The sequence below is a fragment of the Toxotes jaculatrix genome, chromosome 8 (assembly GCF_017976425.1).
Source record: "Toxotes jaculatrix isolate fToxJac2 chromosome 8, fToxJac2.pri, whole genome shotgun sequence".
NCBI classification, from domain to species: Eukaryota; Metazoa; Chordata; class Actinopteri; family Toxotidae; genus Toxotes; species Toxotes jaculatrix.
In genome coordinates, this window is record NC_054401.1 from 13,940,023 (window position 1) to 13,968,021 (window position 27,999).

Sequence of the window (27,999 nt, forward strand, 5' to 3'; positions counted from 1 at the left end):
GGTAAGATAAGTCATGGACGCCTCAGGATGCTGTGGATCACCACAAGCCTGGCTCTCATTCTGTAGCCCACTCAGCCTGACCAGCAGGATGGGATGGGAACGCTTTCCACTGTTGGAGAGAGGAGAGGGAAGCGGGCAGAATTAAAAACACAAACAAAGAGCTGATGTACTTTGCACAGTCGACTGGTCTCAGTTTAGCAGTAGGCCAGCTGGACCGCAAACTAGACAGAGAGGGAGTACCAGTGGTAGGCTCTGCAGGGCCTGGTTAGTGAGATTTGGTCGCATGAGCTTTTAGTGGTTAGCAATAACTTGAGGGAGCAACCCTCGAGCTTTTCATGAAAAATAACAATCAGGTGGATGACAAGGCTGCGTCACCACATTGAAGCAACAAGTCTGATTCACACCCTCAGAAAAGTTTTAAGAAGTGACTTCAGTGTTACCCTGCAAAGACCTTTGACAACAAACCTGTTGTCTTTGAGCTCTGTCTCTATGGTGCAGGTCAAGCTGGTATAAATAGCACGCTGCTAACACATGGTGCCGAGGGAGTCAAAACAGCTAGCATATGCTGTCTCAGGGCTGTTCCTGTCAGTTTCAGTCTGCAGTCTCAAGAGGGAAGATCTGTATGTGTGTGGTTGTTGTTTACACTGTACGTGTGTGTGTTTGATTGGGTTATACATGGGATGGCACCTTGGCTGTGCTGCTGTACCCAGTCAAGCATCAATTAGGAGAAGCTGTTTGTGTTTTAAGCATCAAAGCCCATTATGGTGGGTTTAAATTTGATAACAACAAAGAGTCACACTATAAATGTTTGTTGTGTAGCAACAACAGCTTTGTCAGGGCAGGCCTTTTTGTTGTGCCACCATGTATCTTAATGCATTATGTAATGTGTAGTGTTATTGCAGTACTGCTGTTGAGTATTCTGAAAGCTTGCGTAGTAATTCAAACACTTATTGATAAAGACATGATATTCAGCCAGTACAATACAGCAGTAGCATTTCGTCTTTAAACAAGCATTTGTGATGCTACTGTATATGGAAAGGACAACTAGCCAGGCACTACCTGACTCAGCCATTTGATTCTGTCATGTCCTTGTCATCGTCCTTTTCAGATGACAGAATGTGCATGCTGTTCAAAATCTGTTGGAGTTATTCCAAATCTACAGGTTTTGTCAGCACAGATCAATGGATCAGTAGTCCTGCATATGCTTTCCTGTCTGCCAGTGCTTGGTAGTTTGTGTCTCGGTGGCCTTGAGGCCTTGCATCAGTTTGCAAAGCAGAATTCAAGGGAGGGAAAATGTGGCTAGGCCTTGGAGAATGGACTCTCACTTTACCAATTTCAATTTTTGGGCCAGTTGTTTTCCTGCATTTTTTCTCAAGAAATTACAGAGTCCCAAAATGAGAAGTTATGTTAAATGCTGTAAAATACAGGTTTCTCCTTCATGCCTGTCAGAACTCCTTTGAATTCTTTTACACATTGTTATGCAGAGTCGAGGTTTTGCCGGTCTCTGCGTTTTTAGAGGGTTGTCTCAGCAGAGGGCTCCTTTCAGAAGAATGCACCATCCGTGGACAGACCCATCCTCTGCATGTTTGACAGGAATTTAGGATTACTGTTGCGGTTTCTCTTTCAGTCATCAAGAGTGTTTTAATGTATTTTAAATCACTTGCCTTCAGAGAAACACCACAAATACCATCCTCACCTTTGTCAAACAAACTTTGATCCTTTAATGTGGTTTACTGTAATTCCTCTTGTTTGATTTAGAGTCCAGTGCAGTTCGCAGCAAGACTGTGAACAGTTGGTTAATACACGGTTAACATTTGCACAAGAAGATTTTGTTGTTACTCATAGGTTATTATGAGTTTCAAATGTGCAAGTTGCACACAGTATGTGCTATCTCATTCCAGATGTCTTTCCCTTGTGGAAGACAAAGACATTTTGGAGTGAGATAGCAGTTTTAAATTGGAAATTGCATGGTGTTTATTTTTAGTCCTTTCTGCCTTAACTGCCTCCCTGGTCAGTGGACCACAGTATGGTGGTTGAAGGGAGAGGCCAGACCTCAGTGTGTGAGCAGAGCACTTGTGGTTACTTCTCTGGACTTGGCCATCATAGGGCCACCGTGGGTTCAAGTCCTGGGCGGGGGACAGCTAAGGAAGCCTCTGCTACTGCTAATCTGGTAGCACTGTTCCTGGATTAAGGGCCATTTATGTGCATCAACCTGGTTATACCTGGCAAGACCTGTAACCAGTTATCCAGGTTGATTATATAATGAGAACCTAAAGTGACACTGGTGAGAAGATGGATGTATGGATACACAGATGGATAGATGGATGTACAAATGGGAAGTGATTAATGGACAGACTTGCCTAGTTCACCTCCTGACTTTCAGACTTTTCTGCCTTTTTCGCTTTTGGTCTGAGAGTCAAATCCTTGTGTGTGGAAATGCATTTCTTGGTTCCACAGTAAGCTAATTACTGGTTACAGCTGCAAATTCAGCCCAATGTTTTGTCTATTTCAGGTTGTGATATAGAGCGTAAAGCTGAAAGAGAACAAACATTTTTTTCCCTTTTATCCATCCAATCCATGAACTTCAGCAGTGCTTAAAGTATTAAAAAACACTACATACTTACAAAGAGTAAGAAAATACTAAAATAATGAACTGAAATAAGTCAGACTATTGTTCATACATTGACAGGATTTGTATTCAGGTCATAAAAGCTTTTGCAGTAGCAAAATCTATTTTTCTTGGGATTGTAAGTGGTACATTTTGTCTTTTATTTGGGATAAACAGACAAAGGAGACTGATTGAAAGGTTTGATTCAGACATTAGGGACAAAGACATTCAAAATAAAATGTTTTCCTTAATTTAGTGTCTCCCAGGTTATGAAGGACCTGACCACTGGTCAACATATATGATTTAGTGTGTCTTCTCCTTCATGCTACATTTCATATTACTGTCACACCCATTATTTTCAAAGGCATGTCAGTCCATAGGCATAAAAATAGTGGGCCTAACTTTGGCCCTTATGCCTGGATTTCCTGTCAGTCCAAAATCTGTCCTGTAATCTGGAGAAGCACTTGCTTCCCTCCTCTGTCTGTACACAGTACAGCTTTGTTTGTTTGGCTTCTGCTCTGTCTACCTGTCTCCCTTTCTATCTCTGTCTCTTTCTATCTCTCAGTCTGCCTCAGTGTAAGAACATCAACAACAACCTTAAATAAGACTTGTCACTGTCTTAGATACAATAGGATTTCTTTTGCAATTAAAGCGTTTGGCGTATGTTTACTGCATTGGCCCAGTGCTTTGCTCATCTCTGGTGTCCTCTCTAAATGAAGATGTTCATCCCTATAATCTTGACAGCTATTACCAAAGATCTTCTGGTTTGCCGTGCACGGAAAGCAAACAAGACATCTCAGAGTCAGAGGGAGAGTTTGAGAGAGAGTGAGAGTTATCCTAACCGACCACATGTTTTGTTTCAGTTCTCAAATATGACACAGTCTTTGAGTGCTGTAGTGCAGTAATACAAACAGAGTGGAGGAACAGATCAAAGCCATCAGAGCCATAATGTCTTTTCCAGACTTTTTCCTCCGCTTTCAATTAAGTTACTGTCACATGTGGGAGAAAAAAAAATGCATTATTTTAGAAAACACATGATTTTACATGTTAGAAATATGTTCGCATATGTTGCTCTTCTTTTAAGAGAAATTAAAAGTCTTGCAGGCGGCTCATTTTAGATAGATAAATAGTAATTTACACAACTTTATCACGGTCTTTGCTACCCTACAAAACCCGTGAAGTGCGCTGACAAGAAAAGACTAATTTATTGGGTTCAGTATATTTGTGGACTGTATAGTATGTTGTTGTTTTACACACCCTGGCTGTTGATGGAGCAGAGCAGTGCCTTTCTCTCCACTTAAGTCATATGTTTGCCCTCTTGTAATGGTATTTGTTTTCCTGTCCTCTCCCTCACCGTTGGAGCCGCAGTCCTACAGAGCTGACAGACTCTCAGTATAAATAGGTTAATATCTCCAATTTGGAGTTCAACCAGACAAGTGAACAGACATATTCATTCTTCATCTCCTTCACCAGAGTCAGCTGATGACAACTATTCAAGACCAGACAAATCATACCTGCTCTTTAAAATCACCGTGTGTGATGATAGTTTATCAGACAGGGAGAGGAGGCAGATAAGAGGCACCAGACTGCCAAGCTGCCCCAAATCTGCCTGACTTCTCTCCAACTTTGCACAGCTTGTCATTGTGGAGCGTTGACAGGAGTTGATAAAATGACTTTCTACGGTCCAGTGCAGACTAGACATAAAGCTAAAATGCACTGACCTATAAAAAATACAAAGCTATGTTTTGTATACAACCAGGCCTCCAAATGGCCAAAACATCTACTTATATACTGTTAAGCATTTTTTAACATATTGAGTGTTAATGATATGATCTTCAGAGCATTGAAGACTAAATGTCTGACTGTGTTTTCTCTCTGTTTAGCCTGATGACTGTGCCCTTCAGCTGTCCCATAATGGAAGCTACCTGGACTTGGAGTCTACCCTGGCAGAGCAGAGAGATGAACTGGATGGATTTCAGGAGGAAGGAGGGTAAGATAACGATCACCTCTGTCTCTGTCTCTCTCTTTGCCTTCACTGTTGGCAAACTTTAAAAACAATACACAACGCGCTGTCGTGAAAAACATTCTCCATTGCTGCACCTAAAGGTTAAAATTGAAATAAATTTAGATACCTCTATAAAAAAGTTTGGTCTTATATTCCCTGCACTTCAAAAGGTGCAGCTGGGACTGGTGCCAGAGCAGCTCGGATTGAAAATACACGAGGGATTGGCACGGCCTAGCAGGTGGATAATGTGCAGTACTTGCCAGACTCTCTGATTGTCCAGGAATAGATTGTTCACGTTGTTGTGGTCAAATTAGGTGTTGTGAACTAGAAATAATATTGTATTATTCAAGAGCAGGTGATTTGAATGTTTTTGATCACAACAATCTGGCTCTTAAAAACACCCCAAATATTTTCCCTGTCTTAACAGCCAGACATAATCAGAACAATGTGATTACTGTTTTTTGAGAGAGAGAGAGACATATGAATTTAGGCAAGATAAGAAGGAAAAGATACAGTCTTTAAATCCTTGGCCATGGGGATATGTATTAATATCCTGCTTCCTATATACCTTTGCCTAATTTGATTCTATTACAGTGATTTTAATCGTAATGATACCCATTTCGTTCCAGGATGAATTAGTGAAATAATCCCCTTTCCGGGCCTCAGCTGAATTATTTCTCCTGCCCAAAACCTGCTCTCAGGAGCTGGGTTGGTCTGTTAAAGAGCTGAAGGGACAAGGGACGGAGGGGCTCCCTATTTCAAAAGCCTTTCAGCACCTTGAGAGTTTAGAGGAGAAACATTACATTAAAAATAAAAATTGAATATTATTTTCATTGATTTCATTGTGAATCAGTTAAATGTCCTAACTGTCTCTCTGAACCAGGATGGATTATTTTGTCTGTGTACAAGTCAGTAGACGCGATTGCAAAATTATTAGAAAAACATATCTTGAAGCATGTGTGATTGTATAGTATGACTTTAGAGTTTGATGTGTTTTTATCAGTTCTGTAGTCCTATCCATGCCCCTGTTTGTAACAAACTAAATGTCTCACAGTTTCCATGGCATTCATCCACGCATGTTCCTGAAAATACCTGGCCTTCCTGGCTGAGTGGCAGCAGTGATGTCATCTAAACCACTTATGAAGTGTAGACACGTCTCATGAGTAATCTCCCTCATCTCTGTTGAATGTTACCTCAGTGCTCTCATTAGAGGTGGCCAAACTACAATTGTACATCCTCTGCCATACAAATCTCAGCTTCTAATTTAGCTGTATTGTTTCCCTGTAATATAAAGTTAAAAGAGGCTATGTCTTGACATAACTCCTAGACCTGGATGAAGAAGAGAAAGGTTTATAATTGTGTTAGTTTCATTTCAGTGTCATACACTTTCTTTGGCCAGTTATTTTATTGACTCCATATGTTTTTTAATGTACTGTGGAGTATGTTGATATATCATTCATGTGCCGCCCACTTTAGATGATCACAAACCAGAGGTTGGCATGAGAATTCCTGGTTGGCTGGACCACAAACTTGTATGGATTTATTTGTCTAACTTGGAATTCATAAGCTGCTCTCTAGCTTGGTGTTTCTATTGGATGTTGAGAGAGCTGTCCTTTCCCAGTTCCATCTGAAATTGTTAGGAGCTTATGGGAGGCTATTGAGAGCTGTGAGGTTAAAGTGGTCCACTTCTTCTCTCGTCGAAGAGCGAGCCTGCCAGGGTTTGTGTCGTGCCAGCTGGCACAGGCTGGTATGGATGTGTGTCATTAAACCCACACAGTGTTGTCTGAGGAGGCTGGGGGTGAAGGTGGTTAGCCAATTATTTTGTAAAAATAGGGCAGTTTTGCTCGCTGTTTTTTTTTATGGTGCTCATGTGCCCGGCATTACAGCCCCCAATTGCTTGGTGTTGTTGATTTGATGATTATTGAGCTAATAAAAGGTCTGATGAGGCATTTCACCTTTACTTGTTCCATTTTATTTTTGTTTTAGCTCTCCTTTTACTGCATAAGATCTGTCAACAGCAGTCTCCAACTCCAAAACCCTTAACCTACAGAAAATAATTTGTGTATTTCCCAGTTTTTTTTTTTTCCTGAATTTTACAAGTTGATATCAAAGTAACACCCGTCCACCAACTCCAATTAACAAACTTCAGAATGGTGTTTTCATTGTTTTTGGTTTAGGTCCAGCCACCTAGAGAATTGTACTATATTCATATACAGTGTGAGTGCCTGAAACCTCCTGATCATTGGCCATTGAATCCATCTGTAATTGATATTAATGACAGGTTACATTCCTGAGGCGCCTGTGTCATACCTAGTGTCTTTACAATCAGATTAAAGTATGATCCACTGACAGAGCGCTGCAGCGCCAGGAGATATCCATGTCACGGGAGCTTAAGGACCATAATCACTTCCACACTGTGTTATGAAGCTCAGCTATAGGAGATTGTGACTCATAAATCCCCTGTCCCATCTCTGATACAGTCTCACTTCAAGTCATGAACTGACCGTACAGCCCAGACATGTGCTCAGACATATCTGCACGGTTTTAGGTAGTTGGTGTGTCATTAAGGTTTTGAGCTGTGATGTATTGATTGACCCCATACACACAATTTCCTGCATTTGTAGCCCCTGAGCTGAGATGGAGAGAATGGGGGACGTAGTTAGGATCAAATGGCCTGACATGTGCTTACAGACATTTACAGCCCTTGAATATTTTTGTGGATTACATGGATTGAAGAGCGGGAGCCTGTTGGAGCATTTCAAGGGAACTCGGGCCTGAAGTTGTAGGAAAAATGCTGTATTGAACTCATGTGTGGACTCATGCGCTGGCCGTGATGTTGTTTTTGCTCAAATATGTGACACTGATTGGCAGATGATTAGTAAAGTAAGTCTTCAAGGACATATTGCCTGGCTTGTCTTTAGAAGATAACATGAAGTGCTGTTATTGACTGCATAATTGATTCAGCATGTGAAATGTGAAGCAGGCACACAGCACAGAAGAAGACACTTTTTAACATTTCACTGCCTGGTTACATACAATACACATCTATAAGCCAACAGTTTTGTGCTGAATATGCCTTTCTTGGTTTTATTGCGTGTTCCTGATGTGTTTGACAACAAGTTAGAAGTCAAACATATTAAAATCCAACTGTTCTTGCTCGGTAGGCCTCAACTATTCAGAGTTTCTCATCATATCCTTTCATCCCTCGTAGGACAGCTCCGCTTTCATTATTTTCATTTTTTTCTGACCCACTTGGACATTGTATCGCAGACTCTAACAGCACACAAGATTTTCATTTGAGGAGAAACGGCGCATTTGAAAAGAACCAGAGGAATTGTCAAACGCAGCGCAGCTTAAACTTCAAGGGAGGAAATAAAACACCAGTTGTCCCCTCTGTGTTTGCAGAGCAGTTTAAGGGTATTATTAACAGAGAAGAACAACTTGCTGATTGTTCAGTGTGTATGTGTATTTGGTTTTGTGTGTGTAGCCTCTTATGAGGGAAATCAACCTTGTACATAGTCTTAGACTCATTCTTCAGCCTCTTTACCCCACCTGGGCTCACTGGGGCACTGCTAGTCCCTCCACACAGACTGATGCAGGAGTCCCTTGACTTGGGGTGGCTCACCAAGAAGTGCTGAGTCAGTGGACCTCTGTGGGGCCTTCTTGTCTGGCATTAATTGGTCTTCAAGGGGAAGTACTGGCTTTACTGTATTCCAAGTATTTGTGTTCACTTTCTGTGGGTACACATTTTGTGTTGTTTTATAAACAGGGCCAGTAATGCTGCCTTAGATAAAGCCGGGGAGGATGGAGCTGGCAGGCGTCCACTGGTCCAGTTGCTGCTGCTTTGGGTATTAGGATTAAGACAGAGCTTTATGAGGGTGCTGTTCAACAAAATAATGTGGGGTATATAATTGGCAGGTACAGTTATTAAGTATCCACATCTGCATTCCTGTATGTAATGTTTGATTGGCAAAGTGATGGTGATAAATATCAGATTTGTGCTATTGAGAATAGGTTTATTGTCCACTCTTCCTCTTCATGTACAGACTGAATAAAAATGGCCATATGTTTTCATTGAACGTTTTCTAAAGCAGTCCAATTTTGACCAGTTATCTTGGCTAATGGTCAGGAATTAAGACGTAAGTAAGCAGTAATTGTTTTTAGGTTATGGTCAAGCTTATTCATTTCATGATATTATTAAAAATAAGTGTGGTTATTGAAATGGTAGCATCAGAGGTATTTCAGAAACATAATGTTTCACATGATGAATCCGATTTAATAGGAGCATGGCTTAAGTTAATTATACAGTACCACCAGTGGAAGAAACCAGAACATTCTGGCACAGAAAAGCACAAGACCAATAGAGGACCAATGAATTCAGTAGGTATTATATCCCAACATGTAGCCAATTTGTTATTTGGCTCACAGTCTTTACAGTTATGATTATTTCTGTAACTTTGGGGCTCCACCTTTTACAGGCCTGCAGCACTGTCTGTGGGAGTGTCCAATTTTCATGTTTAATTGGTGAGAGGGGGGGTCTGAAAACCTCACTTATATTCCATGCACGTTTATTTAATTTGATAATGAGCATGTTGGCCTGCGTAGCCTCAGGTCCTGGTTAAGCACAGGGATACTGTTGCAGCGAAGCAGAGAGAAAGCAGACGTTCGTGACAAAATGGCTCTGGTTACCCATTTGCCTCAACAGCATCACAGAGGATTAAGTTCCTGTTTGCTGTCTCATCTCACCAGTGAAGGTCCATGCTGACAGATGTTGCTCCTGTGTCACCTCTGCTTGTTGCTGGATATTATATTTGATAAAGTGTGAGCATACACAGACTCCCCCTGCCATGTAATCTGCCTGTGTGCATGTCAGCGCAGTCTCCCACTGACTGGTCGGGGCAGAAAAGATGTCAGTATGTCTGGATGTGTGGAGCAGTTATGCAGTAATGCTGCTTATTTATGGTGAAGCAGTAGCGTAATCTGCCTTCTGTGCTGATAGGCTTTTTCTTTCTCTGTCAGATCCTTTGCTGTCTGATTGTCACTGACAATGACAGTCTGTTGCTGGCGCTGCTCCAGTCTGAACAATCACACAGCCTTTGTGCAGGCGGCATAAAAGCCCATTTGTCAGAGAGCTGAATTAGGAGGGGGGTGTTGTGCAACTCTACCTGCTGTGCTCTTGTCCACAGTTGTGTCTACTGGATTTGTTTGTGTGCTTCTTCAGCTAGTTGGGTGGTTAAAGGCACAATCTGTGATTCCAACTGTAAACAAAAGAGCGGGCCCCACCACCAAACTTCAAAACACTGGACTGGAATGTGTTTTTCAGTGTCGAATTAATTGTGATGGCACAAAAACTAAATCAGAGTCATTGTTCTCTCCTAATTTTGTTATAGGTTTGTTTACTTTTGAGATGCAAACACAGACAGAAATGTTTGATTATGACTGAAAGATAAACTCTTGGCTGAATCCTGCCGTAGATATCCCTTGTTGGCCAAAAACCATTAAAAACACATCAGCGAGCCACACTCTCGCACCCTCTCACACTCTCCTTTAAAACAGCAAATTTTACAGACTTCAGACTTAACACACATTAGAGACTGGCCTCCTAAAGTAGGCAAATTTTCCTTTGTATGATGACAAACTACACTGCTCTCACATTCACTTTCACGATTGAATGGAATTGAGGTGCATTGTTGCCGTCTTTGTTTGGCATGGTCATTCAGACATTGTAAGCAGTTGACAGGATGGTGATAGGGTCTTGGCATATCTCCATTAACACAGAGGGCGGAGTTGACCTCTGACTTGCTCCCATCCTTCATTTTCACCTTTCCCCTGTTCTGTTCCACAACCTGTTCCCTGTTGTGCTCAAACCAGAAATACTGAAGGGTTTGGATAAGACTGAAGGGTATTTGTTGAAAAAGAATTGAAAATCATTTTGCACCTTTGCACAGTAGCCATTCCGATAAACTTTCTTGTCAGCACTTGTCTGTCTCTGGCATAAAGTTGGCAGCCATCAGATTCAGAGAGACATTCTGTTTATCTTGATAGAGTTGTGTGTGTGTGTGTGTGTATTTGTGTTTGCACTAGCCCCCCCTCCCACACACACACACACAAGCATGTATGCACATACACACACATACACACGCGCATAAAAAATTAAAATAATCACAGTGGTCCTAATGTCTACATAACATTTTTTTTTCTTTGCAGGAGAGGCAAGAAACACAGCATTATTCTTCGAACACAGCTATCAGTCAGAGTTCATGCTTGCATTGGTAAGTAATAAACTGTACTGTAAACTGTATGTTCGTCACGTCTCACTTTATGACGGTCAATTTGTCTTCCTTATTCTATATCACCAGTGAGGTATGGGCTTTAATTACCTCTATTACCAGTAGATTATTTTATTAAGGTCCTTGTTGAACTTGCACAGTGGCAGTTTTGGGAAGTAGCCTAGAATCTTAATTTGAGAGAGAATTAACGGCATTTTAAACAACACTCTGAAAACAGAACACTGGCACAGAGCAGAGACTGAAAACATTTTATGAGTTACTGTGTTCTGTCACTTTGTTTTATTGGGCCTCCTGGTGGCTTTGAGTAATGTGAGGGAACTAGCACAAAGAGCTGAGTGAAAACATATGCAAACATGCATGCACGTGGCATGCGTGCAGACATACACACACACACACACAAAATGTGCTTATCAGACTTTGGCTTTTGATTAAACTGAGGATGCTGACTGTCTAAACTTTTACTAACTGCCATGTACTCAGTCGATTTTTGGCACAGGTTCTTGTTTTAATCTTTCTGGCAAAGACATGACTGATATGTAGGTGTTAATTATTCTGCTACCCTGTTTCATACATGTGCAGTGTAAGAAACGAACACAAGCTCTTGTAAAGTAATATGCCTGAGATAAAAAGGGAATTTGAACAAAGGCCTCTATGGTTTTCAGTAGCAGAATGTGGAGGAGCACACATTCTCACACAAAGACACATGGTGCCTCCTCTACAGGCTTAAAGTGCAAAAATAGCCCAATGCCTGGAAAAGCTATTAGGTTGTAAATTGTCAGATTTTAAATTTGGTCGTTTTTCCTCTAGTGCAGTAGAAGTCAACCAAAGGCCCAGACATTTTTCATTTGAATGAAGTCACTATGATCTGAGAACTATCTCTGATAGTTGTCTCTGGTTATTTATTCGACCTACTGATGCATGACGTGTAATGGAAAGGTTTGAAAACTCCAGTGGATCTTATATTGAGACGGCTCTGTCCTGACAGCTCATTAAACTATTGGTGAGACAGACAAGAAATGAGAAAGAAAGCCTTTGCTTGAGCTTGAGGAGGTCTAGTTTCTACATGTTGACTGTAAAGAGTATTTCTCTTTGATGCTCTTGGCTCTATAATTATGTAACTGATACATTAAACCTATCATATATTATGTAAGCTTTTTTTTCCAAACATTGCTAAATTCCTATTGTTAGTAATATTGCTGGGTGATGCTCCCTGATTTTATAACCCTGGATAGACAAAAGACATTTCCAGTTTTTGGTCAGATGCTGAACATGGCTGTACTTGTGAATGTGTGGCTGAACCTTGTCCACACACTACTCTGAACTGACTTCACCTTATTCCCTCCTCCTGCTGGCACTTGGCTTAGCTTAGGGGAGCCTGGGGAGTGGCAGACAGACTTGCTGCTCTTCTCTAAGTGGATGATGACCCTCTCTCTCTCTAAGTTGACAGCCACCTGTTGCCCTTCTCTAGTCTCCCTCAGTGGCTGCCCGCGTGGCTTGCTGATTTATTTCCTCTCGGCGAGGTGGTCACTGTTACTGTAACTTGTCCAGACATTTGAGCCTAATTTTATCTGACTTGAGGGCTTACCTCGTAGCCCCATGAGCGCAGAATTACTAGGTGATTTTCCTCCCCCACACAGGAGATAATTCGTTAGTCTTCCAAAGACAAATGGGATGGTATTCTTTAGGCCTCCATTCGCTGTGTATTAAGGGATTGAGCATTTCCCTGCTGTCCGTTCATAAAGACCAAAATGTCCCTCAAAGAGGATGCCCCTTATTGCCAACTCTCTTTTGTCTTTCTATAATGAGAGATGTTATGCAATGGGAAAAAAATCTGCACTCTCTTACAACAAATTGCCTTTGGTGAATAGCCAGTACAAAATGTACAGAGGCATCAGAGTGGCTTTAACATTGTGATTTTCTTAATCTCTGGAAGTCTCTTAGAAATGCTCCTTTTGTTTAAATCTGACAAGCTTGAACTAATAGCACCACTCTTGTGTAAGCTTCAGGTCAAAGGACACTTAATATAAAACATTACCAATGCTATTTGTATAGGAGTTGTTTAGTGTTGCATAAAACCTCCCATTCTAAACGTATCCTTACTTGAGATTGAGTGCTAAATGAGCACACCCACGTTGTTAAGATATTTTGTTTATCCCAGAGGCCTCCTCCATGAACATGAGTGATGAGTTGGTTACAGTTGTGTGTGTAATCTGTGTCATTTAGCACTATTTTATGGAAAATCCACTGCGTGTATTTCAAGTTTTAATTAAGTAGTACACGACTTTGTTTAGGTTATCTGTTTATTTTGGGGGGGTTTTCTTCAAATGTACACATCACAGGGCTAGCTTTCAGTTTTGTGTGCCTTTGTGTGTATGTGTGCGTCTGTGCGCCAGTGTGCATGTGGCGTGAACCACAGCAAGACCTAATCCAGGCTTCCCTAATCATAGTCATTAGCTCTCACATACATATGGCTCTGCGTGGACCAGGCGGAAATCTTTGCAGCAAAATCAGTGGAGGAAGGGAAGCGCTCACCCAAAGAGCTAATGGTTTATTAAACAGCTTTTTACCGATCCACTTCTGGAACAGCAATTTGTTGTAATCACACAGTGAAGCAGTGCGGGCTTTTTGTGTACTAAAAGTGCCTGACAGGTACTACACAAAGGTTTATATATGGGTATTCTGCATAGGGTGTAGGCTCATCAGCTTGACCTGTTTTATGACCACTGACTTTTAGAAGTCCATAGTGGCTTCCAGTGTGAGCCTTTCTGGAGCTCAAAGGGGAAAATCAGTGCTCCCACATCATAGATTGGATGAAATAGATATGATGTAATAGATATGTGCCACTATATTGGGTTGACATGAAACCCTTTGGGTATTGGTCTAAATGCTCGTTATACAGTATTACATGATGCGTGCATTGATCCTTTCAGGGGGGAAAAAGAAAATGAATTTGAATGGACGTGTTTTTGTCATTAGATAGCCAGTAGTGGTGATGGTTTGATCTTTGTTTATATTTGTTTGACCAGCACAACAGCCTGGGATTTAGAAAATGATCTCAGCTCGTCCCTCTCTGCGTGTCAGCTCTGGCCACAGAGTATTTATATTGTTGGGCTGTTATTGTTGTTGGTGGACTAGATGTGGTAGCAAGGCCTGATTGAAGCAGACTTGTGCTCATTTTAGTGTTGTCTACATGTACAGTAGGTCCTCTGTGTGTGTGTGCCGTTTTGTTTCTGAAGTTGCCTGAGTTGCTGTGGTGTGATGGTATGGAGAGTTTGAAAACAAGGAAAGAGACAGAGAGAGAGTCTACAGTGTGGGCTGCAGAATGTTTTTAATGGGGATGCTATGTTAAGAATTAACAAATGTCACATATGTTTTGTAATCATCTGCAGCTCTTCCAAAGACTCCAAACAAGCCTTTGTAAAGTTCATAGAGATGTACAGTCAGAAGCTTCTCCTCTGTCAATTAATGACATTTATGCAATGCTAGACTAACATTTAATGTGGTAAATCTGTCAACTGCAATCCAGAAAATTCTCCTTGATCCCCTGAAAGTCATCTTGAACTCTGGCACTGCCGCACTCATTCAAGTCATTTCATATGGAGCCAGCTGTACACCAGTCACACATCACAGATTAGTGGGTGGTACAAACTTTTTTTTTTTGGGGGGGGGTTAGTAATTATTCACAAAGGTAAAAATAATCCATTTGAAAAGCTGAAATTTTGTTGGTATTCCCCTTTAAGAGCAGGTTCATCTGTCAACACGTTGATCCCAGCTGAGGAGTGACAGCTGTAATCAGAGGTGACACATTCTTAGTGGATTATCTGCCTTGTCTTTTACAACCTCTTATAATCCAGGCTTAGGGCATGATTCATTGTGACCACTGTTGACTTGTGTTTCTCTTTCGCGCTATAATTTTGTCAAATTGGTAGTTTTGATCTGCAGGTTGACAACTGAAAACTCTGTGGTTGTTCAAATGGAGGACGATGAGCAGTAAATTCTCCACGATTATCCCTCTGCAAACCATGTTGGAAGATAAGTTCCTGGCAGTTAACAACATAGTTGTATGGAAACATACACTGTCACAAGTGCGGGCTTTTCAGTGCTTGTTTATCTAATTAATGCGTTATTATCCGTGTGTGTCTGTGTGGGATGTCAGCACATTGACTTACCAAGACGATAACATCACCTGCGGGTTTTTGCGGTGCTCCCAACCACAGTGTCTTTTCCACACACTCTGCCAAATTTGTACTGAGCCATCTGCACTTTTGTGAGCACACATAAAAACAATTCCAGTAGTTAACCTGCCTATTAAATAGATATACTACTAAGGTCTATCATTTTATAAAGAGCCAAGGGAGTTAATTATACCCAAGGTTATGGTCCATATCCAATTCATTGCATCAGCTAAAGTTAATTCAGGGGAAATATTAACTATTAATACATTTATGTGACATGCTTATCTGGATAATAATATTTTAACTCTGTCCTCAGTCCTTGTCAGAGAAGCTGCATACAGAGGATCCTCAGAATTGCAAAACACATTAAAACAATCAAATCAAATATCTAGTCAGGTTTCTGTGACCAGAAAGTGCCAAGCAAGTGGGGAATAATTAAAAAAAATGCATATCATGTAGCACCTGTGAGACACAGAGGAAGATCAAATGGCCTGGTCTCTCATCTCTCTGACTCCCCTCAGAGAGACCCCAAAATGCAATCATGGACTTAGAGGCACCCCAGGAGGCCAACCTAAATAACACTGTGCCAAAGAGGAGAAATCTGAGGCTGCAAACACCTCTGGGAGTGGAAAGAATAGAGCGGGTCTTGCTCTTCAAATCACAGCTGATAGCAGAACTAGATCAGTGGAAGGTTTGATGGTATCACTCACCTCTCACACTTTGGCTCGCTCTGTTGTTTTATATACTCTAAATGTTTGGGCACAAGCTCAACGACCCCATGCAGAGAGATATCAACATAGCTTTGCTTACTGCTTCATTTATGGGCAACAGTACAGGACAATGTTTCCCCCTCATTCTGTCCCTATGCCCTCACAACTAAAACACAGCACTTTCCATTGTATGGCAGGATTAGGGCTAATTGATTGCTCTTTTGCAGATTTGGCTCACTCACTGTACATGGTTGTAGACTACTAACATTAATTTGTATAAGCACACTCACGTGCTCACATTCACATGCACAGACTCATGCAAAGGCATGCGCATATTAAGAAGCCATCTGGTTCCAGTTGTAAGGCCCCTCAGCACTGCGTCCAAAAAGAAGAGAGTAGTCTACGTTTTCACCCAAGAGGGGAGTATTTTTTTATTTTTTTCCAGGTATGTTTATAGGACAGAGGGAGAAGGGTGAGCATGCTGTCTGCCCAGGGGACAAAACTGTTTTCTTGTGGACAACTAGGGATCCTATACCCTCATTATTGAGTTTCATTGCTGTAAATAATAATACTCTGTCCTTTTTATTGTGTCAGGAAAAAATTCCTGGTTCAAAATTGGTATAAGTTACACTTTATAGTCAGCTCATAACAAAATATAGTTTTTCAAAGTGGCACATCGTGACATATGAGTTGGACAGCTAAGAGTGGATTCCATGTGAACCAGACCGCTCTGGGGTTTACCACTGCTGTGAGACTGGAGCAGTCTCTTGTCGGAGTGGACAGGTGTGTAACCTAAGTAGCCACAGACTTTAAACAGCTGACTGCTCGCAGGAAAGAAAATTTGGAAGGAATCTGAGTTTGCTTTTGCTCAAACCAACATTTATTTGATGTCTGCAGAGCGTTGTTTATTGTATATTAACACAGGGGTCTCCGATGGTTTAGAGCTGAGGTTTGAGGTGCCTCTGCACAGCCAGTGTTTGCCCTCTCTCCCTCTATCCTTAAGAGAGGGAGGATGAGGAAGAGCAGATGGGAAAAAAAAGGCATGCGTGAAGTTGCTGCGTTTATCTGAACAATTTTAGACAACACTGACATATTTAAATAAAATTAAAGCAATGAATCTGTTGTTGTTTTCGTGCTTAATTGATCAATTGTTTATAAGTAAACAAGTAAGTAGTGAAAAATGCCGGTCACAATTTCCTAAAGCCCAAGGTCACTTCTTCAAAACCCCCAAATATTCAGTAACTATCACATCAAAGAAAGAAGAGCAGCAGATCCTCACATTTTAGGAACTGGAACTTCAGAAACATTTTTGCCAAAAAAAATGAATTAAATCATTAATCAATTAATTGGATTTAATTAATTTACTTTGGTATGCAGTTACTAAAATAGTTCAACTGCTACTCTGGTAAATGTTTTCTGTGTTTTTATGCCTTTTATTCTCTACGAAATGTGCTTCTACACACCTGCATATACCACCTGTCCGAACTATTAGCTGAGTTTCGGGCAATGCTTAATTCATCATCTTTGTCATATTTGAGTTTTTATTTTGGGGTCATGGTTATACTATATGGGCAGGAAGCCTTGGAGTGCCAGTACTGACTAGAAAAAAACCCTGACCTTTAACTCAGTACCCCACTGGCCTTCAGCCAAATCCCAGTGTGCCATGGAATTCCATCTCACATCCTCCCTCACATGTCATGCTGGCTTCTTTTCTTTCCTTCAGCTTTGATGTCAATGTCTTTGTAAGGAAATGTCTCTCTGCCTCCTCTGCATCTATCAGGAGAATATGAGAAATGCTTAAGAGAACCAAAACACTTCACATGTTCTCTGTTTGTCGTTACAGTAACTGTCACTCATCCAACGTTCTATGAAGCAGCGTTGTTATTTCTTCTCTTACCTTGGATCAAGTCGTGTTGCCACAGCTGGCTAGCTTTGAATCATTTACAATTGCACTTTTGCTTTGAAGGAGGATTTATTGGATTTTTGTCACATTCATGTGCAGAGATTGATTCAGTCTTCAAGCTGACATCAGCTGGAAAAATAAAGATTGACTTGACCTGTTAAGGTTTTAGTTTAGAGAGGTGTGACAGTCATTTTCTGCACGGCTCCATTTTTGCACAATAAGAGAGCTTGAACTTGAGCTTGAAAATGTCACTCGTGAAATTGGTGGAAAGACTTTGTTTCATATTGTTTTTGTTTTAAGAAAAAAGACTGGTATCCCCATGTCTGCCACCTCATTCTGCCTTTGCATCTTTCTCCTTCTGACTTATCAGCTTCTCATGCTCTGGGCACAGATAATCATACAATCAGAGGAGCCTTGCAGATTTCATGTTTCTCTTTTATCAGGTAAACAGCAGCCATTTCATGGCATAACTTGGTGTAAGACAAATTAACAATGTCCTTTTTTTATCTCTGCATGACTCCTTACTGTGCTGTAGCTCTGGAACACCTGTGGATTCCCATGCTTCACATTGTATTGTGGTAACTGGCTGCGAGCCAACAGAAACTTCAGGCATATTCATCGTGAGCCATTTGGCAAAGGTAGAAAGTATGTGGCGTTTTGTGGTGATGTGTTAATGATTTGAAAGCCGTCCACTCGTGTTCTGGTTCACAACAGTGTAACCACACAGAGGGGGAGACATGATACGCAGCTGTGGAATGATTATGGACGTTGTAGACCCTATTGTAATCCACTGTAAATATTAGCTGGGCCATCAGGTATCTGTTTCTCTTTATCAGCTTCAAACATGTTCAAGGCCAAGGAACAACTACAGTTGTTATTTTTAGAGCTGATGTAAGCTCAAGTGCAGGCCAGAAGGGGGATAAGTAATATTTATTTTGTAGGGCCTTTAATGAAACTCGATATCCTTTTCCCTATTAAACTCACAACAAGTCATTCTCAATTCGGTTTATACTGAACCTGGAGGTGAGAGAGGGATTCAGGAGTCCTGTAAAATGTAAAAAAGGGTGAGAAGTAAATAATTCACGGGAATTAGATTTATCAAAAGAATCAGAAAGGAGGATACTGTCTATAGTCTGGCGTTTAAACCACGTTTTCATCAAACTCAAAGTAAATTTAAAGCAATCAAAATGACAGAGGTAACTGCAGTGTTCTCGCTTTGGTTTAGATTAAGCCCACAACTGAAGCTGAAATACTTGATCCTCTCACCTCCGTTCCAGACGTTGTCGGGTGACTGGAGCGCCCAGTTGAAACAAAGAGCTCAAGCACCAGGAGAAACTCCTCTTGCAGCCCACCCATGGCTCTGAAGGGGACCACTCAGAGTGGCCTCAGCAGGAGAAGATTGGACAACTTTTGTTACGTTCTTCAAAGCAGAAGAAAAAAGCCACAGATGGAGAAAAAAAAAAAAAAGAGGCCCCCAGTGCCTTGTGTGCATTTCAGCCAAGAGCCTACTTTATCGGTTCAGGCATGTTGGGCAGTTAGGATGGCTCCATCTGAGCTCCAGGTTACAAGGATTCAGAGTGTCTGCCTGAAATGCATGTCGCACATGCTAATCTTACAAACGCACAGTACTGCCCATGTGCATCATAGGAGCTAATAGCACTGATGGAACGGATGGAATTTGGACGGAGGAGAATGTCTTTAAATTCAGCAATAAATTGTCAAATTTTGTGAAAAAAAAAAAAATTCCATAGTAATTATATTTGAACAAACAGCTTACCCAATCTTCCTCCGTGGTGACTGTAAAAGAAACATTGTCTGCTTTTGCTTAGTCTGGGTTATAAAGAGGAGTGAAAATCTCTATTGGTATAAACCATAAGTGATGTTTCCTGAAGTTGTGAGGAAAGCGAGCCATGTTTACATCATTGTTGTGGTTAAAGCTGTGTAAAGTTAAGTCTCATCTTTCAGTGAATATGTCAGACATTGTTGTGATCCATTCAGATCTAGTCATATGTGTTGTATGGTGGTTTTCTCAGTGGTCACTTAAGGATCATTGAGCACACAAAGCGCTAAAATGTTTTGCTTAGACCTCTTGTTTATAAGATAAAAGCCTGTACATAAGCCTTTAATCTCTGTGTTTGGAAATGTGAAAAAAAAAAAATGTTTGAATCTCTCCCAGTGTCTGGACCTCAGAATTCAATGACATCAGTGGCTGTTCTCTCCGCTTGTTCTCCGCTTGTTCTATGACGAATGCCTTTTGTATTAGTGAGGTTCAACAAAAAAAAACTTAAGAGAGGCCGTGAGGGGTTTCATTCAAAATTTGCTGTTCCCAGACACATACTAAATACAGGGGGTGGACACAGTAGATGCACATCTGCTGAAAATGGATTGCATTATCCTCTTTTGAATTTTATTATCTTTCTCTTTTTTTTTTTTCCAGAGGTGTTGGTTAAGGAAGCAAATGCCACCACAAACCACAGCCTCAATCAAAAGCTTTCCAACACAAATATTACACAAACATTTTACAAAAGTAGTATCGTATTGCACAGGTGTTTTTGTTTCAATCCCTGTACTAAATTGAAGTTACAAATGCAAATACAGAGTCATATTAGATGTCAGCTAGTGGCCTGTAAGCTTTAAAAGAGCTCTGACACCCATCATTTACAATCTAAAAGTAATCAGAATCAGAAAAACTTTTACTTAACTTTTTATTAATCCCTGTAGGGAAATTCTTTGGTTACGGACAAACTCCCAATTGAAAATGAAGAAAAGAAGAAAGAAATCAAAGATGGGCAAGTAACAAGATTTAAGGGTTAACCCTTAACCCAGCACACAGAGCCTACTAAGTTAATATAAAGTAATTTTTTGCTTTATCAAAACACAATCAGTACCTTTAACTCATAAACAAAAAAGGGCAAAACACCTTCTGATACAAAAGGAGTTTGTGGTATAGGTTTATTTTTGCCTCAAGAAAGGCAGGAAGTGCAAAATCCATTCACAGATGTTATGCCAGTGACCACTGGTGGCCTTTTGTGGCAAAGATGGCAAGTTTTTTCTTTCTTTCTTTTTTTTTTTTTTTTTTTGGTGCAACATCATGAATTCATCATTTTCATTTAGTTTGGGTACGTCATGCAGCAAATGCAATATGTGCACATTTTGTTCTATGTTATGTGTCATCACAAACCACATACTAGCCTCAGACTCCCTCCTAACTTTCCACTCCTGCAGCTGAGCACAGCCCACTGTGGCAGGCAACAGGAGCAGCTGTATTGGAATAGAGTCATGGAGTAAAAGAGTATTAGGATTTCTTCTGTTCATTTGTGTTTTTCTAATGAAAAATCAGACGGCTGGGTAAAGTTTTGGCCCAGGAACTGAATTGCTTTTGTTCATCAGGTACAGTGGGTGTTTACTCTGTTGCAAAACAGCTGACATTGCGACAGTTAAACAGCATTGGGTTTAGTTTCAGACCTACTTTTTACATTTACTGCATTTAAACCAGCAGAAAATGTGGCTGCACCCAAATTGTTCCCATAGTTCCACCCAAAAGGGCGCTTGGCCCTGCCTGTCCCATCCCTACAATCATTTATAATTTAGTGACAGCACACAATTATCTGATAGATCATTAGGCATGTGAGCTTATGAAAATTTTACTATCCCTATTTTTGTACAGTAGGTTATGTGCTCTGTCTAGCCAAAAAAAGTCTACACATGCAAGTCTGTGCGCACACCTGCTTTCAGACAACTGCTGTCTCTGTCTGCTATGCTTTGTCCCTACGAGACTACATAACAGGAGAGAGGCCAGTTGAATACACAAACACATTCATCAAATTTTGATCAGAGCAGCTAGATTCCAGCCACATGAGTGACTAATGAAAATGTTTATGGTGCTGAGCAGCTTTTTATTCCCAATCCCACATTTACTGCAAGCAGTCACATTTTGGAACAAAACATTAACATACACATACATGTTGTATCTGTTATAAGTGATTTGATCGTCAGTACAAGATTTCATGCTTTGTGGACACATTTGTTGAGCTAATGTTTGGACCCCATTGACATATAGCACATTAAAAGAGAGTCACGATCCAGTAACTTTTATTTTCCTCACAGCTGCAAGATTCTGTCTGCTAGTCCTTGCACATAATCTCCTGTTTTGTCATCTTTCTGTGGAACAAATTTGACAGTTTTCTATTTCGGGAAGTTTTCCCAGACAGCATCCAACATAATTCAACGCCATAACTTATCCTATCCTCACCTGGATGCCTGAACACAACAATGCATTTTACACAGACTCAAGAATTTTTCCCCGCTTTACACTGATAAGTAAAATTAGACCTGTGTCTGGTGACCTTCACCTACCAACTGTTGCACACTGCAGAAACTCCCAGACAACCTAAAATGACACTAAAGGAGACCCCCCCCCCCCCACCCCCCATTCCTGCCATGTGCTGCGATCTGAGACCTTTGTGTCTCAGCATTTAGAGGAAGTGTTTAAACTTAACCTGCCACACAGCCATGTGCCTCTGCTGAGGCTTGTCCTGAGACAGACACTATCAGTTGACTTTACTGGAATAAATACAACTGGTATTTCAAACCTGGCATAGAATAGTAGGAGCTAGATCGAAACAAAATGTTCAGGCATGATTCCATGTGGCCATTATGATATTTAATACCCAGACAATATGTACAAATGGGTGAAATTCATAACATGGTTTTGATTAGATAAAGAAATAGAGGAGTGTTCTTGATGCCTCGGCCATTCGGTTTCGTAACAAAGTCTATGAGGATGCACGTTTGTGTTAGGAAAATACACATAAAGACTCTGTTCAGGGGTTGTCTTACATGATGGACAAGCCACATTGTTCTAGTTTCCTTGACAAGCTAAGGGTAGATCTCCTACTTCTGACAGCGGAGAGCCAGGGTCAACTGGGGTTAACCCTGTCTAACCCTCTGGGCCACCTGGAGACCCACACTACACAGCTCACCAGGATTATCCCACACCCTCCTACACACATATTAAGGGTCGTAGAGGTCATTTCTGTCTCTGTCTCTGTCTCTCTCCCTCTCCCTCTGACACACATACACTCTCTCTGCCCTTCTCTGTGCCTTTGATGCCAGTGTTCTAGGATGCTGATCCTGTAAATGCTATAGGATGAAAGGGCTGGTTTGGCACAGGCCTGTGTAACCTCTATAGCTTCGGCTATGGGAGCTGGCTGCGCCCCTTTTTGTTTGGGTTGACGCTTGAGGGAAGCTGTCACCCCTGAGGTCAGCCAGCGGCGGTGGGCTGACTGACTAGAGGACCACCCCCTGTCACCATGAAGTGATTTATGGAGAAGAGACACAATCACAGCTCCTGTAAGCAACAGTGAATGCTAAAGCCATAACATCATTTCAGTCCTCTGGCTTTCTCTGTGGTGTTCAGTAGTGCATAGTAGGATAGAAACTATTTTAAAGAGACTGTTTGGCATGAGTTGTATTTGCGTCCTTCTAAGACATTACCTTTTGGACATACTGTAGATACCTGCTCCCCTCAGGGAGATTCTGTTTGGTAATGGTAATGTTTGGCAATGGTAAAACTTTTAACCTTTTTTTTTTTTTTTCATTGGCACACAGAAAAAAGAGGTTAAGTGGAATCCAGTCTCATGTATTTCTTCCTGTGGAAAGTTCCTGAATAGGAGAAATGATTTTTCATTCCCAGTCTGGGACATTTCACATATGTCAGGTTTTTTATGGCTTAATTTTGCATTAATCTGCTGCCCCATATTTTTGCGCTAAACCACTTTTCGTGCCCCCCGTTTCTAAATCGAGAAAGATGGTTTTAGAGGGAGAGGAAAAGACATGGAGGAATGTTCCCCTGCTAAGACGTCATGTGGTGTATGACTGTGCACACCGCCAGGCCGGGCTTTCCAGGCCCTCTCAGAGAGACAAGCCTTTCCTGGAAATCTCAATTTACCTCTGAATAATAGAAAAGGGACAATACATCACAGATTTGTACATCTACATGAAACAGGGAGCTAAAGGGGAACAGGAGCCATTAGTGAAGGGTTATAGTAAGAAGAGAAAATGCACTTGATTTGGTATGATTTGTATTTGATGACATCCTTATTTTTATTTTTATTTTATATCATGTTATCAAGTCAGCTGAGTATGCTATGTCTGGTTCTGGTACATTTAAGGAATACCAGTCTTGGTCCCTGCTTCTCTCATCTATATTGACTAACTATAGACCTTAAAGGCATATCACATAATACAGTGCTATGGATCTGAGGAGATGTCTTGAGCCAGCTCTTTTTGGTCTGTTCCCCATCAGGCAGGCTGCCTCAGCAGGGCCTCAGCCTGCCCGTGAGTGGAAATCTTTGGCCCATGTTATCTTTGGAAAGTGTTGAGTCCACAGAAACCCAGGAGCAAGGAGTCCAGTGTCAGCTAGACATCCCATGCTCACTATTACTAAGGAAGGATGGAGACATTGTGCTGCAACAGAATGAGGATGAGTTGTAGACAGTTGTAGAAAATAGGACTACAGCTGCAAAGCAGTAAAAAGACTATCTATACTAGTGTCTCGTAATGTGTCTGTTCCTGAGGAAAACTTGTCAGTGTTGCAGTTTACTGAGCATTTTTTTTTTTTGGAACAACACAACAAAAAGACCACAACCTTGTTTAAGAAGAGGGGACATGATGAGCACTCTCTGACAATGAGAGCTACATGGTCCAATGACATGGTCCAAGATTGGACGTTTCTTTTAGCTGACACAGCAAGGGTTTTTTTGGTTTTTTTTTTTTTTTGGTCATGAGAAAGCTGAGGGGAGTGTGGGACAAAGAGCTCCATATGTGTAGTAGACTGTAGTGTAACCCAAGTCCTGTAGTGAGGAGGGCCTCATCCACTTAATGCAGGAATCCATCTCATTCTGTCTATATTGCTGTGATTCCCCCCCTCCCCTTTCATAATGACCCCCAAGAGCCAGCAGGAGATTGGATGGCCTCCTATACATTCTGCATGTTGTGGCGGGGCATGACAAATTAGCACCCTGCAGAAATGCTGAATTTCTATGGATGTTTGTCTCATCAAAACAGCATGGCCATTTCCTGACTTGGCAAACAGGAGGTTCTGGTATAATGGAACATTCATAAGGCTCTCAGGCAGGGACAGTTTCTCATCGGATCTACTGTTTTCTTTTGATGCATGGGTTTATTTCATTATTGTTATTATACAATTTCATACTTTTAAACCTAGCTGGCCATGCCTGCCATTTGGAACCAAATCAAAGTACACTGCATAATTAAATTGGTTAAACCATCAAACACCAAAAAATACACTGTGATCTATGTGTAACTCGCAAGTATCAGTTTCTACCCCAGGCACTACATACCTGAATATTTTATTGTGGTATTACGTTAATCTTATGTTTTTTTATTTATTATTATATATTATCTTACCATAAATATAAGAGATTAAATATCTTTTCATGTCACAAAAAGTGGCCACAAGCGTGACAGGTGACAAGATATCCAGTCATACATACCAGAATAACAAATACGCCTCGTCCTCTCTGCTTAGTCTACACAGGTAAAGCAAAAACAGTTTTTGGAGTCAACTTTACAATTAATCGTGTAGTCAGTAAACTTTAACATATAAAGACCAATGCCTGTTGTAAGTTAGCTGAGCCCAAAGTGAGGCCTAATTCGAACAAAACCTGAGATGTATGATATTCAATGTTTAATAGATTAACTAGAAAAACAGACCTTTGATGGAGCAGGTTTTCTTTTTTCCTGGAGGAATTATTTGAAGACGCAAGAAATTGCATGTGATTATTATTCTTATCATCACCAGACCAAGCAGTGGGTGTCACTTGATCTGCTTGCGTGAGTAGAAAATATCACATCAGTTGTGCTCATAATACAGTAGATATTTTCTAGATTTCCTTCAATAGATATTCTGAGTTAGATAAAGAGTGGTAATGAAAGAGTGACCTGAATATTAACAGAGGGGCTTTTGTCATTTGTTTTTTGCCTTTTAGAGAAGAAAAAAAAAAGAGTATCAGCAGGGGAATTTGCTCCTTGGAGACCTTGTGCTATGTGCCACATATGTCTAAAGCAACATACTGTATTTTTATCTCGAGGTTTTACATGTGCTCATGTTTATATTTAGTGTAACCCTCCCACAGCCGGAACTTCTCAGCTGGTGACTCATGAAGAGTGTTTGCAACGGTGCTAATTTATTTTTTGATTTAACCTACATATATTCTGGGTGTAGACAGGTCTCACTTTCCTTTTGCATACATGCAGCATGTCCGAGCTGTATCAGCTCTCTCCAACTGATTAGTTTAGTAACACGCTCTATGTTAAGCCAGTAATTTAACCAATAATAGGTCACAGGGAGGTGCACAATCCCATGTACTGTATAAGACATGAAACCTGTATACAAATGGAGGAGGTGTGATGTCCTGTAATATTTGCTTATTAATTTGTCTGGTCCATTGCTCTATAATATAGGGCCTCTGTCTCTTTTGAGAGAGTTTGTCTTCATATTACCATTTATAGTGAAAAATCTCACTTTTATATCACTTTCAGTATTATGTAACATATAAGCCTGTCTCCTCTTGTACCTTTGGTGTAGCACAAACTTGCTTACACTGCTGTTCAGGCAGTGAGTGAGGTAGTGCTTTCTCTACGCCTGGATGGGTTATGCTACAGTATTCCACCACCCATTAAGTTGTGACATGGGGGGAAATCAGGTTGATGGCTTTACAGGATGTCCGAGGAATTTCGGTCATGCTCAGTAAAGCTCAGAAAAAGAGGAAAGCGGGGAAAAGCAGTCGAGACCTGTATTTAATTTTGCATAATGTCAACATATGGCAGCAGTATCTAAGTAATGGGTACGTCTTTGATTACTTTAACCCCTTCCAACATTTGTGGGAACAGCTGATTTTATTCCACTTATTTGTTCATGTCAGTTAGCCTGTACAGATAGTGTTTATGTGCGATTCAATAAGAAAGTGGAGAAAAATGTGTTTTCTCTCTACACTGGACTGTTTTTAGTTTTACACTGATACTGCAGGGAGAGAAAAAAACCCTACTAATATCAATTACCTAAGAAGGTATGGAGCCATTTTCAGCCTTTATAACAGCTTCAATTCTCCAAGGAATGCTGTAATACAAGTAGTGAGCCGTGTGTATGAGGGAGATTTGACCGTGAAGGTGTTGGAATTCACCCTGTTCGTGAAACCGTTCTTGAATTTGTTTAGCTGTGTGAATGGGGGCTTTGCCATCTCTTAACATGGTGAGGGAACAAAGCATCAAAAGGTGCACCTGGTCCTGCAAAAACACTTCATATTTCTTGGCGGTTGCACTGCTATGAAGAGCTCACATCAGACCTAACGCCTGGCATGACATGGCTACAGATCCACCATTCTGGTCTGCATGCAGGGAAAGGATGAAAACGACTTATCACACCATATTACTTTTTCCAGCGTTCCTGGGTGCCAGACTTGTACGTCATTGTGTGTTAACCTTGGATATACGCCTACAGCAAGTGATTTCCAAATGGCAGTACAGTGTGAAGTTGATGTCATTTTTTTTGTTTGGAAATCAGACTTTAGATACTTTTAAGAAACCATCCTATTAAATTTTCGTCCCTGACTGAAGCTGCTTGTACATGTTTGACTCATGACGTCTCCTTGCCATAGGAGGTTTGGTGACTGATGCAAATTGCATTTTGGACACACTTCACTGGTGCTTGGTGAAGTTGCTTTGAAAACTGACATATTAAAGTGTTGATTGTCAAACCTCTCAATGACCCACACTTGTAATTGGCATTCAACAACTGACTGCCCTTTGTAGCTATCTTTTATAACTGTAATTTAGTTTCTTCAAAGGTATCATCCTTCCCATGTGATGACTCCAGTTTTGTATGCCCCCATTATCAGGTCATCACCTCGACAACATCAAAAACACAAGGTAAAAGTGCACATGACATCACCTGGAGCAGCTGGTCACAAATATGTCACTTTAACTTGAGCTGTAATTATACCACTGCAGTGATGAGAAATTCACCTTCAAAATCTAAGTCAGCAGTGTCTGAGGTTTTGTTTGTGATGGACAGATGTGGATGTGAACAAATGAACAGACGGAAAGTCCCCCACCCCTTTGCTCCTCTGACTTTAGGGACAAAACAATGCAACAACACAAAAATATGGGTCAGCAGAATCAGATGATGATGTCCCATGGCTCACAGTATTATAAGAGACCTTTATCTTGTTTTAGTCATATGAACTAGTACAGCTGTTTGGAACAGTTAGCGGTGTCCAGAGGGGA

The 27,999-nt window shown here is 40.9% G+C and overlaps 1 protein-coding gene across 4 annotated transcripts in view; it reads left to right on the plus strand.

Moving 5' to 3' along the window:
- Positions 1–27,999, plus strand: part of fhod3b (formin homology 2 domain containing 3b) — an 83,284-nt gene that overhangs the window by 1,883 nt on the left and 53,402 nt on the right. For all 4 annotated transcript variants that reach the window (XM_041044074.1, XM_041044075.1, XM_041044076.1 and 1 more), the window contains exons 2-3: positions 4,492–4,598; positions 10,821–10,885. In XM_041044074.1, the coding sequence (XP_040900008.1) occupies positions 4,492–4,598; positions 10,821–10,885 (172 nt within the window). The remainder of the gene's footprint in view (positions 1–4,491; positions 4,599–10,820; positions 10,886–27,999) is intronic.